Source organism: Benincasa hispida, chromosome 1, assembly GCF_009727055.1.
Source record: "Benincasa hispida cultivar B227 chromosome 1, ASM972705v1, whole genome shotgun sequence".
Lineage (NCBI taxonomy): Eukaryota > Viridiplantae > Streptophyta > Magnoliopsida > Cucurbitales > Cucurbitaceae > Benincasa > Benincasa hispida.
The window spans coordinates 81,407,966-81,424,009 of record NC_052349.1 but is presented as its reverse complement, the minus strand read 5'-3'; the positions used below and the strand labels follow the sequence as shown (position 1 = coordinate 81,424,009).

General features: G+C 38.8%; 1 protein-coding gene across 1 annotated transcript in view; it reads right to left on the bottom strand.

The window, feature by feature from the left end:
* Positions 1-15,841, bottom strand: part of LOC120083940 (probable cytosolic oligopeptidase A) — a 65,869-nt gene extending 50,028 nt beyond the window's left edge. Inside the window, 4 exon segments of the mRNA XM_039039851.1 lie at positions 14,465-14,588; positions 15,057-15,224; positions 15,430-15,792; positions 15,794-15,841. Of these exon segments, the coding sequence (XP_038895779.1) occupies positions 14,465-14,588; positions 15,057-15,224; positions 15,430-15,792; positions 15,794-15,826 (688 nt within the window). The 5' untranslated portion in view covers positions 15,827-15,841.
* Between the last annotated feature and the right edge of the window lie 203 nt (positions 15,842-16,044).

The following is a 16,044-nucleotide window of genomic DNA, read 5'->3' as shown; positions in this document are numbered from 1 at the left end:
ACTCTTCTTCAAGGTTTCATAACTACAAGCAATCGACTCTTCTTCAGTTCTTTGAGGCTTCTGCAAACCGATTCGTATTCCTCCCCTAATTTTCTTCTTGGCTTGGTTTCAAGTTTAAATGAATGAATGAACTATTTTAAATGTTCCTCTCCTATTTTATATTCTTCTTGTGAGTTGTGATTTGAGTTTGTGGCCATGATAAGTTTTATTTATTTGTTTTAAATGTAAATCTTTTGTCGGTTGGTTTTGTGGTAAGTTTTATTTATTTATTTTCATTTTTTAGTTTATCAAACACATTGAATCACCGATTTAATGGTTCCTAATAACCTTTTTTTTATACATATTAGTCTGGTAACAGTATATATATATATATATATATATATATATATATTTTAAAGGAAACAAGTCTCTTTATTCATTAAGAAAATGAAATGAGACTAATGCTCAAAATACAAGGATACAAAAAGGATCAGCATGTGCACCAGGACATCTCAACTAGGTTGACACCCCCTTAGCACCCTCATCACTTCCGAATACTAGCAGCAAATGAAAATACAAGGTTTCATAACATTGCAAGGAGAGAATCTGCAAAAGGGGGACAAAATAAAAACAAGACGACCTAAGAACAAAATAAAACAATGGTAGCTAAACATCCTTTGGAAGGGAGGCTTCAAAATGCCGAAGAAAGAAAGGCATGCCAATTCAAGCTAATTTCCTGACTAGAGTAATCCGCGAAGGTGCTTGTGAGAGAGCTCCAAAGTGAGGCTTTAAGCTTGGCTGCTTCAAACCTTGTAGACCATGAAGTTTCCTTGTCTTGGAAGATTTTTTTGGTTTCGTTCAAACCACAACTCAGATAACACTGTTTACAACATTGACCCACAAAATTTGATGAGATTTCTTAAGGCTTGGACCTACTATCAGCTGCTGGACGTTATCTCTGAATGCTGCCCCAAAAGCCCAGCTTAAGTTGAAGTACTTGAAGAGTGATACCCAGCAGTTTTGAGCATAAACGCAATCGAAAAGAAGGTGTTGGAGATCTTCCCAATTCCTTTTACATAGAGCACATCTATTGGGAGAAATGTAATGGGAGGCAAGCTTCTTTTGCAGCACACTTGAACAGTTTAAAGTTCCAAAAATCATTATCCATAGGACTATACTTATTCTCCTCGGGCTTTTATACTTCCAAAGAGCTTGACTTAAGAGTTTATCGACTGGAGGGGCTTTGCGAAGGTGAGTGGCTAAAGATTTTACTGAAAAAAGACCATTGGATTCCAGTGACCATGAACGTGTGTCAGGGGCATCCTTCACTTCTATTTGTGCAACTAGGCTTAACAATGCTTGGAAGTCAAAAATTTCATCTTCTTTCAATAATCTTCTAAAAGAAATGCTCCAAGAGGAAAAGCTTTGATCCCAATGATCCGACGGAATAAACTAGGGAATCTGGTCATAAAAGGAGGATTGCCCATCCAAGCATCCAATCAAAAGGCAATTTTGCGGCCATTGCCTAAAACGAAAACAGCCAGATTGTCCACTTTCTGCCATGACCTTGATATGTTGATCCAAGGGCTTCTAAGACTACAGCCTGCCTTACTTGAAGTGTGCCAACCAAACAAGTTGCTGCCATGAATGCTTTTGACCACTTTACACCAAAGGCAAGAGTTCTCATTCATAAATCTCTAGCCCCATTTTGCTAAAAGAGCCAAATTTTTTTCTTTTAAACCTCCCAGCCCTAGTCTTCCTTCCTCTTAAGCTTTAGACACCTGCTCCCATCTAGCTAAATGGTTTATTTTCCCCCCTTTGTGGCCTTCCCAAAAGAAATTCCTCAAAATTTTCTCTAAGTTGGATAACACCTTCCTTGGTATCAAGAAAGAAGACATATAGTAAGTAGGAAGATTTGAGAGAACTGACTTACAAAGAATCGCCCTTCCTCCTCTAGAAAGGTTGTAACTTCTCCATTTATCTAGATTACCTTGAAGTTTGTCAATAACTGGCTGCCAGAATTCCACCTTTTTTGGGTAACCGCCCAATGGGAGACCAAGATAAACGAGGGGAAGCTGCTCAGCTTTACAATTGAAATTGGCAGCCATTGTTTCCAACTTGTCTGAATCTACATTTATGCCACAAAGAGCTGATTTTTCCTAATTAATTTTTTGACCAGAGCACCATTCAAAAAGATCAAGGATAGCCCGAAGAGAATCTAACATAGCATCTTCATATTTGCAAAAAATAAGAGTGTACTCAGCAAACTGAACAATTGAGACATGGACTTTATCTTTACCCACCAAGAAACCTTCATAACTTCCTTTTTTCATGCAAACGATTGATTAGGTTATACTTAAGGTTTATTGATTTAGTGAGTTGAGAATCTTTTTTTAAAGTATACGGTAATAAGATGACTTCCAAAACTCTCTCCCCTCTCTCCTCCCCTTCCCCTTCCTCCTGCGCCCATCTTTCCGTCCACCCCACCGGAGCTCATCATGCCCTCCCACATTTCCAGTGACTCGCCCCCGCCCTTCTCACCCTCTCCCTCCTGCTCACCCTCCGGCACCTCCCCTCCTCTCGTTTTTTACACCCTGCTTTTGCTCTGTATCCAGCCATGGAATTTAAGTCCTGCTGCATTCTTGACCATTCCTTCCATATGGGGCAAGAAGGATCCGATTTCTTCATAAAAGACTTGAAGAAAGGACAGTCCATTCTCCTCTCCATAACCTCAACTAAATGGCTCCATGAGAGTTTTTGCAGACTTCTATCCGGTTCCACCTTTGAATTTTTCTTATTAAAGGAAAGAGTTGATCAAAGCTTCATACGGCTGGCTAAATTTTGTGCAAAGGAGAAGTGGTTTGTAGATGCGCTGTTTGGCCAAACTCTGGAGGAAGAAAGAACATCCACATCCCATTCGGCAATGAAAAATCAGGTTGGCAAGACTTTAAGGACATGATCGAAGACTGCATCCGAAATTTCAGAGCATCCCCTGATATCCAGGTTAGTTCTCCTCCACCTTGTCCTTCCCCTCATCAGAGGCTGGTCAGTAGTCGTAGCCTTGCTCTCCCTCCTTGTGGTAAAACCTTTTCCGAAGCTTTACAAGCCTCTAAGCCCCTGAATCCCTTAGCTTCTACCATTTTACTCTCCCCTGTTCCACCCCCGAAAAAACAGAGTCACCATTCTTTTTGGACTCAAAAGAATTGTGACGTTTTGCTTGAAGATTTTAGTAATTTATGGATTATTTCAAGATTATTAGCATCAAATGGGTGGAAGGAAATCGCCAAAGAGTCATGTTGTCATCAATCCTCTGTTCGCAGACAAGGCTCTCATCAAGATCAGTCAAGGAGACTTAAGCGAAAAAGTGCCAGCCCAAGGCAGATGGAACAAGTTTGGCCCCTTTCATCTGTTGTTGGAAAAATGGAATCCCCTTAGTCATGGAAGGCCTTCAGTAATGCAAGGTTATGGGGGTTGAATATCAATCAAAAACCTCCCACTAGATTATTGGTGTAGAAGCACCTTTGAGGCAATCGGGGCTTACTTTGGTGGACTCGTTTCAATTGCATCAAAAACACTTAATCTCATCAATTGCTTAAAAGCTAAAATTCAGGTCAGAAAAAATCTGTGGGCTCATGCCAGCCACCATTGAAATTAAAGATGAAATTCATGGAAGCTTTTATTTAAATTTTGGTGATATTACTTGCTTTCATCAGCCTACAAGTCTACCTAATAATGTACCTTTTAAGAACTTCTCCAACCCAATAGACTTAGTTCAATTACAAGAAGTCTTGAAGGATGAAGATGCCACCTCCCAAATTGATATATCTAATTGGTCCTTCCTATTGTCTGTCAAGTCCAAGCCAAAGTTCTCAAGAAGTCCAAACGCGGTGGCAAAGAAGAAGGAGTTCCAAAAGCCACAGGCTTCAAAAATCAATAAGGGAGCATCAGGGGAAGGTGAAAAGTCACCCCCTTTGGGTATTTAGGGCGTTAACTCAAAACTTCAAAGGCCTATATTTTCAAAAGAGGAAGTCAACCAGCCACTAAGTCCTGACGGGGGAAATCTGTCAAGGAAGGAAGTTGAAAAGTCTTTATCCCCTGCCTTGCAGCCTCAGCCCTCCGAGAGAAAAAAAAAAATTCAATTGAAGGAAGTCGAAAAGTCTTTAGACTTAAGTATTTTGCCAGCAAAGGTGCCTCGTGCAAGTAATAAGGCTCCTCGAGTTTCAGCCTGCTCTTAACTCCCTCTTTGCCATTAAGAAGAAAGAGAATTGGAAAAAGGGAGTTCCAGTCGGCTTTTCTCACTCAGAAGTCAAAAAGCCACTTGCGCCAAAAAGAGAAAAGAAAACAAAGTTATTACTCCCTTGCAACGTGATGTTCCCCTCAGCCTCTTCCTCATTTGAGAATGCCTTAACAACGATCGAAGTCCAAGCATCCCTTAAGCCCTCTTCTCCCGTCCCCTGCCTTAACACATCTTCCTTGCCCCTCCCCATTCTGCCAAATCAACTGAATCCTCTGCCATTACTACCTCGAGCAACCACATTCCCCCCAACTACCTCCCCCCTGTTTTACCAGGACAGCCGAATCCTACGCCTATGCGACCCTCAAGCCTTCTCCTCCCCTCAACGTTAAACCACTACCTAAACCCTGCAAAACAACTACAAAACGGTTGTACAGAGCACGCCATTCCTCATGCCTTTTCAAGACTTTTCCTAAGCATTTTATCATAAGAAAGTTTCTGAATGAGCATTCTAGGAGCCTTTTTGTATCAATTCTAAATCAGTGACTGATCAGATTCAAGAAGTCAGAAGTCCCTTATCACCAGAGCACCTCATTTTATCAGGTCAGACAACCAACTCTCCCTCCCCCCACCTAACCCGGAGTGTTTATTTCTGAGAGGAACTCCAAGATTTTCCCCAGATGCCTCAGTGAATGAAAAGAAGGATGGCCCTCTAGACTCCCCTTTCATTGTGAGTAGTGAGGAAATTGATTGGAACAGCACATCAGAAGAACAAGAAGTGTCAAAATCGGAAGCACCCTTGCTTGTTGATTTAAATCCCCTGTTTCAGACAGAGGAGGACAAGACCTCTGAGGTAAAAGCTCTCAACCCTGCGCACTCCGCCCCCTCAGCAATCCCTTCTGACCTCCCAGCACACCTATTAAGCATAGTCACTGATTGCAACCCAGTTCTGGATTGATTTATGACTGCCAAGGCTGCCTCTATAACCTGAGTATGAAAAATGAAAATAGTGACTTGGAACACAAGAGGCATCAAAGATAGTAATAAAAGATTGGCCCTTAAACGATTCTTAAAGAAAATTAACCCCTCAGTAGTTTTAATTCAAGAATCCAAGAAAGAAAATTTTGATGCAAGCTTTATTATATCCATTTGGAGTTCCAAAGAGGTCGGTTGGGAGTTTGTTGAATCCTTTGGTGCTTCTGGTGGATTGTTGACAATGTGGGATACAAACATGAATTCAGTATTAGAAACCCTCAAAGGAGGATATTCCCTTTCAACAAAATGTACCACTATCTGTAAAAAGATTTGTTGGATCACTAATGTATATGGGCCAACCTACTACAAAGAAAGAAAATTTGTGTGGGAAGAACTACTTTCTCTTGTAGCTTATTGTGAAGAGGCATGGTGCATTGGTGGTGATTTTAATATCACAAGATGGGCATATGAGAGATTCCCCTTGGGCCGAAGTACTAGAGGCATGAGAAAATTTAATGATTTCATTGAACAAGCAAAACTCTTAGAAGTTCGGTTGAGTAATGGAAGTTTCACTTGGTCAAGGGAAGGCAGCTCAGTTTCAAGATCCCTTCTAGACTGATTTTTTATATCAAGAGAATGGGATGAGTTATTTGAAAATTCAAGAGCCAATAAACAAGCCCGAATATTCTCAAATCACTACCCAATTTTACTAGAGGCTGGTTCTTTCAGCTGGGGACCCTCCCCCTTCAAGTTTTGCAACAGCTGGTTGCTCAACAAAGAGTGCATCCAAATCATTGAGAAAGCATGGTTTAACAGCAAAGTATACGGCTGGGCTGGTTTTGTACTCAATCAGAAGCTAAAAGAAGTCAAAACAGCAATAAAAAAGTGGCATTATAGCTACAAGGAAGAACTAAAAAAGAAGGAGGAGAGGCTGTTAGCAGAAATTGAAAAATGGGATACTCTTGCTGAGATTTCCCCCCTTTCCAGCAATGATTATGCAGCATGGTCATCATTAAAATCAGATATTATGTCCTTATATAGGTTGGAAGAAATCAACCTAATTCAGGAAAGCAAGTTAAATTGGCTCAAGCAAGGAGATGAGAATACAAGCTTTTTCTATAGATTCTTAGCAGCAAAGAAGAGGAGAAACTTCATAAATGAGTTAGTTGATGAGCAAGGAGTGCCAACAAAGTCGAGTTCAGAAATTGAAAGCCTAATAATCAATTATTACAGCAATCTTTTCCTAAAATCCCTAGGGAGGAGGCACATTCCAATAAATCTAGATTGGTCATGCGTGAATATAAATCAGAATCAGTCCTTGCAAGCTAAATTTTCAGCCACAGAAATCTTCCCAACCATAAAAGCTCTCAGCAAAAGCAAAGCTCCGGGCCCGATGGTTTCACTTCAGAATTCTTGTTGAAATTTTGGACTCCTCTAAAGTCAAGCTTCCAAGACACTTTTGATAACTTCTACAAGAATGGTAAAGATCAATGCTTGCATAAAAGAGAACTTCATATGCTTAATTCAAAAGAAGAAAGTAGCAATCAAGGTCAATGATTTCAGACCCATTAGCTTAACCTCTTTAATCTACAAAGTCATTGCTAAGGTGCTAGCCGAGAGACTGAAAGGGATAATGCCTAGCATCATTGCTCCCTCCCAATGTGCCTTCATAGAAGGTAGACAAATATTGGATCCCATTCTTATTGCCAATGAAGTTGTTGAAGAGTACAAAGTAAAAAAGAAGAAGGGGTGGATTCTTAAACTTGATATGGAGAAAGCTTTCGACCGAGTAGATTGGAAATTTTTAGAAAAAGTGTTAAGATTCAAGAATTTCAATCAGAAATGGATAGAATGGATTATGGGTTGTGTCAAAGACCCATTATACTCAATTTTCATTAATAGAAGACCTAGGGGAAGAGTGGCTGCTTCAAGAGGCCTAAGGCAAGGTGATCCCCTCTCCCCATTCCTTTATCTCCTTGTTAGTGAAGTATTGAGTGCATTAATCTCCAGACTCATCCAATCCGGCATTGTTGAAGGTTTTATAGTAGGCAACAAGCAAGTTCAAGTTTCCATACTCCAATTTGCGGATGATACTTTACTGTTTTGCAAGGATGACAGCTCCATGCTTGTAAAACTTAAACATACAGTGGAATTCTTTGAATGATGTTCAAGACAGAAAGTAAATTGGGAAAAATCATGGCATCAATGTGGACGACAGTGAACTCTTTAGCACAGCAGCATCCTTGAATTGTATGGCCGACCACCTTCCTTTCTACTACCTAGGGTTGCCTCTAGGGGGTTACCCGAAAAGAGCCTCCTTTTAGCAGTCGGTCCTAGATAAAGTACAAGCTAAACTTGACAAGTGGAAGAGATTTAACCTCTCTAGGGGAGGAAGAGCCACTCTATGCACTTCAGTCCTCTCAAACCTTCCAACTCATTATTTGGCCATCTTCCTCATGCCGAAGGAGTAATATCTAGAATGGAAAGGATAATAAGAAAGTTCTTTTGGGAAGGCAACACCGGCAGCAAGCAAAATCACTTGGTTAAATGGGATTTGGTTCAAAAACCTATAGCAGATGGTGGCCTCGACCTCGATGGTTTCAGATCTATGAACATTGCAGTCCTTGCTAAATGGGGGTGGAGATATTTCAATGAGGAAAATTCTCTTTGGGGCAAAGTTATAAGTATTCATGGTAAAGATTCCTTTGATTAGCATACAGCAGGGAAACGAGGTAGAAGTTTGAAAAGTCCATGGATTAGCATCTCAAAGACTTAGCTTAAGGTAGAATCCTTGGCCACTTTCAAACTCGGTAATGGCAGTCGAATTGCTTTCTGGTTAGATACATGGGAAGGATCTTCCCCCTTCAGTACCCTTTATCCAAGCCTATTCAGAATCACCATGCTTCCCAATGGTTCAGTTGTTGATCATTGGGACAGCAGCTTAGCTTCTTGGTCCATCTCCTTCCAAAGACTGCTCAAAGATGAAGAAGTGCTAGCCTTTCAAGAATTGATGGGAAAATTGCAAGTAGAAGTCCTTCTCACTCTTTTGATAAAAGAGTTTGGTCTATTTCAGCCACTGATTTTTACACAGTTAACTCACTTAAAGTGCACATCTCCCCTTTCTCCCCTTTGGATAAGTCCCTTTACTCGGCCATTTGGAAGCCAAAAAGCCCTAGAAGAGTCAATATACTCATATGGATTATGCTTTTCGGTTAGCTGAATGTAGGTGAAGTTCTTCAAAGAAAGCAGCCAACAACCTCCCTTTCACCCTTAATCTACCCGTTCTATCTCCAACACAGTGAGGACTCCCTTCACCTCTTTTTCACCTACCCTTATTCAGCTTGGTGCTGGAAAAATCTGTTGTGCTACTTCAACTTTTCATGGATTATGTGTAACGACTTCAAAGGCAATGTGTTACAACTTCTAGTTGGCCCTAATCTCCACAACCTCACCTGTCTACTCCGGTGTAATGCAATAAAAGCCCTCTTGGTGGAACTTTGGTTTGAAAGAAATCAAAGGATTTTTCACAACAAAGCTCTTGGATGCCAAGACCGCCTTGAAGCCGCCCGCCGTCAAGCCTGGTGCATACTCTCCGAATCTTTCCAAGCCTATAGTCTGTTGGATTTCAACTTCAACTGGGGGGCTATCATCTTCACTTCCCCCTTCGGACAGCATTAATTAGTGTCGGATATCAGTTTTTTTTCTTATTCTAGTTTCTCCTCCCCCCCGTATCTTTGAACTCTTTAATTATTTCCCTCAGTTTTAGGCCATGGTTTTTGGCTCTGTTTTAGGCCAATGTTTTGGCTTGTTTTGCGATTATTATTTCCTCGAGTTGTACTCTTGTTAATGTCTTTTCTCCCCTATGTGGTTACATTGGATGTGATGAGGGTGCTAAGGGGGTGTCAACCTAATTGAGACGCCCGGGTGCAACTCCTGATCCTAAAAGAAGTCCTAGTATTTCCGAATTTGCTCATTGTATAACCCTCTTGTACTTTGAGCCTTAGCTCTTCTCCATATATTAATATAATGAACCGTTTCCTTTTCAAAAAGGAAAAAAAAATCTTTTTTTTTAAAGTTTAGTTACTTTATATTATTAATTTATAATATACTTTAAATTATTTAATTTATAATAATATGCAAATTTAAATTTTTTATATATTTTTTTAATTTAAATTTGTTATATATATTTTTTAAATTTAAATTTGTTATATAGTTTTTTAAAACTTAAAAGTTAAATTTGTTATATGATATTAAATGATGTTTTAAACATTTACTTGTGTTTTATTCATTAAACTTTTACATTTGGATTCATTTACAATTTATTATTACTAATCTTTAAAGGTTAAGGCTTTGAAATATGCATATAAACTTATGTTCTACATGTATTATTTATTTATTTATTTATTGCGCCTCGCTTCGCTCAGGCAACACCTTTTTGTCGCCTCTCGCCTGGTGGCGATCAAAGGACTTGTCGCCTTCAGGTGTACCTTGTACTTTGAAAACACCAGAAACAAACAGAACAAAACTCATAAATTAAGTCCAACATGACTACAACATCAAATCCGGTAAAAAACAAAATTGACCGATAAATATATTAATAATATTTTTTTTTAGAGAAGAAACATTTCTTGAATAAATGAGATAAGAAGAGACCCAAAAACCTATAAGTGATTACAAAAGAAATTTTCAATAGGAAACTAAATAGAAAAATGTAAAAAGCTTAAATGGGTGCCTTGTTTTGCACCAATATAGCTTAGTAGACAGAACCAAATCCATGAAACTATCAAACCAAGAAAAGGAATCTCGAAAGAGATTTATTGTGTTTTCCCCATAAAGACCAAAGAATGGCACCAATAATGGCCAACCAAATGGTCTACCTTGTACCATGAAATGGATGGCCCACCAAAAGAGATGCCAGGATATCAAAAATATTGTCATAACAAGCTAATGACCAACCAAAAGCATCCAGAATAATATACCAGAAATGCAAAGCAAAAGAACAATGCATAACCAAATGAGTTGGGGACTCAGAACAACTTTGGCACATGACACCATGGACATATACAAATAAGGCATACGACATTGTAGCCCATCAACAATGTTGACAGCACCAATGCTAAGCTCCCACAAGAAAATTTTTATTTTCCTAGGATAATGATCCATCCAAATGGTAGAATATAAATCCTCTACAGGGGGATCCATTGCCCATCAAATCATCCATGAGTGATTACACAGAAAATGAGGAAGGGTCAATGGTCCATCACCATGATTCAGGTGAGAGACGAAATCTTATAGAGAACAAGTGAGTTAAAGAAGCCCACTCTATAGTTTCAAGCTCATTAAGATTTCGATGAAACGTAAGTCCCAAGCCTCCGTATCCGCAATCCACACATTAGCCACCTAAATGTCAGAAATACAAGCAAGGCAAAACAATCTAGGGAAAGTCGTCGAGAGAACACTAAAATGAAGCCAATGATCCTTCCAAAAAGAAATAGATGTATCCATACCAAGGCAAAAGAATTTAGATAATGACAATTACCAAGGCCAATGCCACCCGTTAACTTAAGACGTTGAGTAACCAATGTTGTTGAGGCAACCTCAGACACTCACCCAAGGCGAGAGGCGAGGCGAGGTGAGGTCTTAGCGCCTTGAAGGTATACAATGAAGGCACTCGCCTTTTTGCACCATTGCCACAAATGGAGGTGAGCGCCTATTAATCTTGGCGACTATTCTTGATTATGTTTTTTTGTTGTCTTTTATTTTTATTTAAAAGGAAAATAATAATAATAATAATTTTTTTAAAAAAAAAAAGGGCAAAGAACCCTTCTAACATGAGAAAGAAAAGAATTGGAAGAAAAATAATAATACAAAGATGAAGAATAAGAAGAGTCTAAAAGCTTTGAGAAAAAGAAGAATGAGAAGAACATGGAAGAAGAAGAATAAGTAAAATGACGTGGGTCCTAAAGAACCCTTCTAACATGAGAAAGAAAAGAATAGTATCATCAACGAACTGTAGATGGTTAATACTAAGCCCCGAGTTCCTAACAAAAAAACCCTCAATGATATTGGAGTCAAGTCCCTTTGATAGCATTCTACCAAGGCAATTGACCACCAATGTAAATAAAAAGGGGAGAGGGGATCCCCTTGACTAAGGCCACGAGTAGCTTTGATCTTGCCTCTAGGCTTTCCATTGATGAGAATGGAAAAGTTGGTTGATGATATGCAACCCATAAACCATTTCCTCCAAGTGTCTCCAAAACCTTTGACAATCATGATATTGTTCAAAAACTCCCAATCGACCATATCAAATGCCTTCTCAATTTCAAGTTTAATCACCACACCTTTTGTCTTGGTGCAGGAGTAGAGATCATTTTCATTTGCAATTAAGGAGGCATCAATGATTTGCCTATTCGCAACAAAAGCAAATTAATTAATGGAAATTGTGTGAGGGAGAACTTTCTTCAGCCTATCTGATAACACCTGAGCAATAACTTTGTATATGCATGTAGTGAGGTTGATCGGTCTATAATCCCCAACGGTCTTGGCATCAATCTCTTTAGAAATCAAACAAATATACATCTCATTGATGTTAGCATTAATAATGGCTTTCCAAAAAAAAATATCTTGGAACACCGTTTTAATATCGTCTTTAAGTATTTTTTTTTTTTAAGTATTCAGAAGTATATCTTGGGGCCCAGGGACTTATTATTTCCCAAGTCATATATGGCATGCCAAATTTCCAAATTAGTGAATGGGGTTTCCAAAGCATGTGCTTGATTAATAGCGATAGGATCCCAGTTATCTATGGAAGGAAGAGACCTATACCTGGTTGTTTGGTGTAGAGATATCTCAAAAAGCCAAGATATTTAGCTTTGATATCACTATCATCAACTAAGTTGTGACCCTGGCTAGATAATAGCTCTACAATTGTGTTTTTTCTCTTCCGCATTGATAAGAACCGGTGGAAGAATTTGTTGTTTTCGTCCCTTTCCTTGGTCCACTTCATTTTACATTTTTGCCTCCATCTTATTTCATCTGCAAAGGATAGATCAATAAGCTCTGTTTTTATCAAGATCCTCCTTTGTTGTTTAGTGTGATCAAGACCGAGTGCTTCTTTAGTGTCATCTAATTTGCAAGCTCATTCAAAAGATTAGTCTTTTTGGTTTGTGTGTAGCCAAATGTATCTTTATTTCAAGCATCTATTTTAGATTCTTCAGTTTTTGGATGAATCCACGACCAGCCCAACTAGAGATCGGATTTTGTTGTCAGGGTGTTCCATCTATATGTTCTCAAACTCATTTTTTAATGCCAAAGGTAGTGATCAGAAGTTTGTCGAGGGTGGTGCTTGACAATACCACTCTTAAACTTATCAATACATGGGCTAGAGATGAGAAAACAATCAACTAGGGTTATACCTTGAGAGGATTTTCTTGTTTCTCTTGAAAAAGGGAAATCAGTAAGTTGATTCCTAAGAACAGAGTTAGAAAAAGAAAAGGAAAATGAAAGAGAAGAGAGAAGGAAGAACACATTAGAAGTTTGGGAGGAAAAAAGAGATGCTTTAAAAAGGGTAAACAGAAGTATTTTTAAAGGAGTTAAATAAATATATTAGTTTTTAAGTATTATTTGTATTTACATCTTGGTCATTTTGTAATCGAGCATATTTCCATGCCGGATCTTTTCTTAAACTATCCTCAGCCATCTAATTATTAGAAACGTAAACTAATTAGTAACTAACTTGAGAAAATGATCAACAAAGTGAGGATTTGGGAGTTGGGACATACTAAAATTTTGATGAAGGCTGCTGTTTAGGAGAGCATTCTTCTAATTATGGATTTGGGAGCATTCTGCTTAGAAGATCTTTTTAATTTTTTTATGACAAAAGAGAGATTCCAATGTGGTAGCAAACTAATGGTGGCTGGCAGCAAAGAAGAAGAGATGAATGCTGCTGTTTTGGACTCTTCTTCTCTGTTTTTCGAAGAAAAAACAGAGGTGGACACGTCACAACTCACGCGTGCACTGCGACGATTCTTGCCTTGAATAAATATTCTGGTCGCTTTGGAGACTTTGAGTTGAAGAGGAAGAAGACAAGAAGAAGCATAATAGGTGAGGAATGAGAATCAAAATTTTGATATTCCTCTGTTTTTTTTTAAGAAGAATCAAAGAGGAGAGGTGAAGAAGAATGTTGTTTGAATCTTTGATATTCCATATTTTTTGGAGAAGAATTGAAGAGGAGAGGATAAGTGGTGAAGAAGAAGACAACGTTTGATATTCTGTTTTTTTTTTCTATGAAGAAGACGTATAAACTACCAAGTAAAGGGATGTCAATCATATAATGATGTCAAAGTTAGAATTAGGTCTAAACAATTATATAAATATATTTTTTATAATAACCAGTAACCTTAAAACACAAACAACTTTGCGTTTTAAGGGATATATTTTTTTTAATTAACCCCCAATAGGCGCGCCCAAGCATGCCTTAGCGCTTCTTCGTAGGCACTGTAAGGCGTGCACCTTCTTCCTTGCACTTCACTTCTTTGAGGCGAAGCGCCATCTTTGCGCCTTGCACCTCGCTTCTTTGAGGCGAGGCGCCATCTTTGTGCCTTGCACCTAGGCGCACGCCCAAGTGAGCCTCGCAAAATACTGAATATGCCTCCACCCTCTTTGACTCTTGAATTAAAATAGCATCCAAACAGCTAGCTTTAGGAGAGTGGTGAGAGACTTTCCCAAGAATCAAACTACATCCTTCAATCAGAGAGGATCTCATTGTGAGTTAAGGATCTCATCATGAAACAGTCATCATTTTGGACCAACGCCACCTTTGGATATAGGGAGAGAAGTATTCTTCGAATTAACCAAAATGTTGCATTTTTCCTTGGATACATCTTTCCAAGGAACTAAGATTTAGGGATTTTTAAAGGGTATATACATACCCTCAGTTCAGTTTTAGCTGGTTTTTTCACTCAAAAACACAACCAAACTGAAAATTTTCATTTTTTTCAAGATGCAAACCAAGATATCCAAATTCAATGGACAAGTATGGTCTGCTTCGATTTTCCAGTTAGGTTGTAATCTTCCACATTTCACTAATTCGAGATAAGTATGCTTTTAGTTTCAAAAAAAGATAAATCCCTCTCCCTCGTGTTATTTGAGGAGACTATGATCACACACGATCCCTTGTGAAGTAGCACTGTGCAGTGTTAACAAAAAAAAATAATAATAACTATGAGCGTAGTAATCATTGTAATTGATAAGATACAAAAAGATTGAAATACTAACATTCCACTATGCGTTTTCGAGCATCATTGAGTGTGTTCCACTCGGGAGATTCACGAATAGCTTTGAAAGCATTGTAAATAGGTTTGCTTTGCCCCAACCTAAGCTGAAATTTTACTTTCTCCGGCTGCAGCCACAATAAGTAATGTTAGTATTGTGGAACAAATGGGTAAAATAACTCAAGTCTCGTGACCAAATGTAGATTGAATGAGTAAAAGTGGGAGGTTCCAACAGGCCATAGAGGACATTTTGTAACAAATCACAATAATTTCTAAACGCTGATTTATTAGTTTCTTTTTTGGTCTTCTGAATGATGAATAATTTTCCAAGGTTTGCTCCAAATGTATCCTGATTTTACATGAGCAGTTAGGGAGAACTGAAGAATTTTTATTATCATTCTCGAAATGAACTCGAGATTGTGCTGATTTATTGTGTCTCCTCACTCAACCAATTTTACTGTACTGGCTTTCTACTATGAGTACATTATATAGGTTTCTCTCTTCGATCTCTGGCTAGTGTAAGAATAATCATACAAAGTATGATACCTCCAACAATATGAACTACGTAAATGTTCCTCCAAATATGATGAATATACCTGAACTTCTTCAATGGCGATCCGAAGATCAGCAGTATCCTTAACAGATTTGAGATGGTTGACGATACCCCAAACCACATTCAAACGGTCTACGATCTTCTCTAATGGCTCAACCAATTTTGACCAAGATGGCTCCACTGTTCGCTCCAATTCCTCCAAATCACTCTCCTGAAAGTCCCGCATGCATAGGAGCGAACCGAAGGCGTTGCCCAATTAAAGAGGGAAAGGGAAAGGGAAAGTCAATTTCAGAAGATCAATAAAAGTCCACAACTTGAGCAAATAAATCCTAGAAAAAAGAAACCAATAAAACACGACAGGACTGTTAAACAATAAAGAGGGGGGGAGGGGAACTAAGAACAGGGAAAGGGCATACGAGCTTCTTCAAAAGCGTAAGAATGCCCGAGCGAACGTGCTTGGCTTCAACAGCGTCGAAAGGCGGAAAATAAAAGTCTTGGAGAAGAGGATTCGATTGGGGAATTTCATCCATGCTGCCAGAAGCAGTCATCGACGGAGCAAAACGCGAAGAACAGGAAGAAGAATAGTGGATGGAGGAAGAGGTAACAGAATTGCGACGGTTGTGAAGGCAGAAGGAGAAGGAAGATGACCAGAGGGGACAAGGAAGTGATTTTGGTAAATGACCAGGAGAGGAGATAGAGAGCGAGTGTGTTCTTCTAACAAGTGGATGGATGGAGGCGGTGAGTGTGATTCGGAACGCCATTAACATGTTGGCTATAAGGAAGAGCTTGCAATACAATGCTCTTTTTCTCCATTTCTCCCTTTTTTTAGTCATTTTCGTTTCTCCCCCACTCTTTTTTGTTTGGTCTAAAATTTAGAGGTTGTGATTTTCTTACCGATGGCCCTAAGTTTTTAAAAATCAAGTCTTCTAAAGTCTTCTAGCTTTCTACTTACATTATCTTCGGGTAGAATTACCAAAATATCAAACGCATTGTTTTTCTTCTTCGACACTCGTTCTCACTCCTCTTTGTCT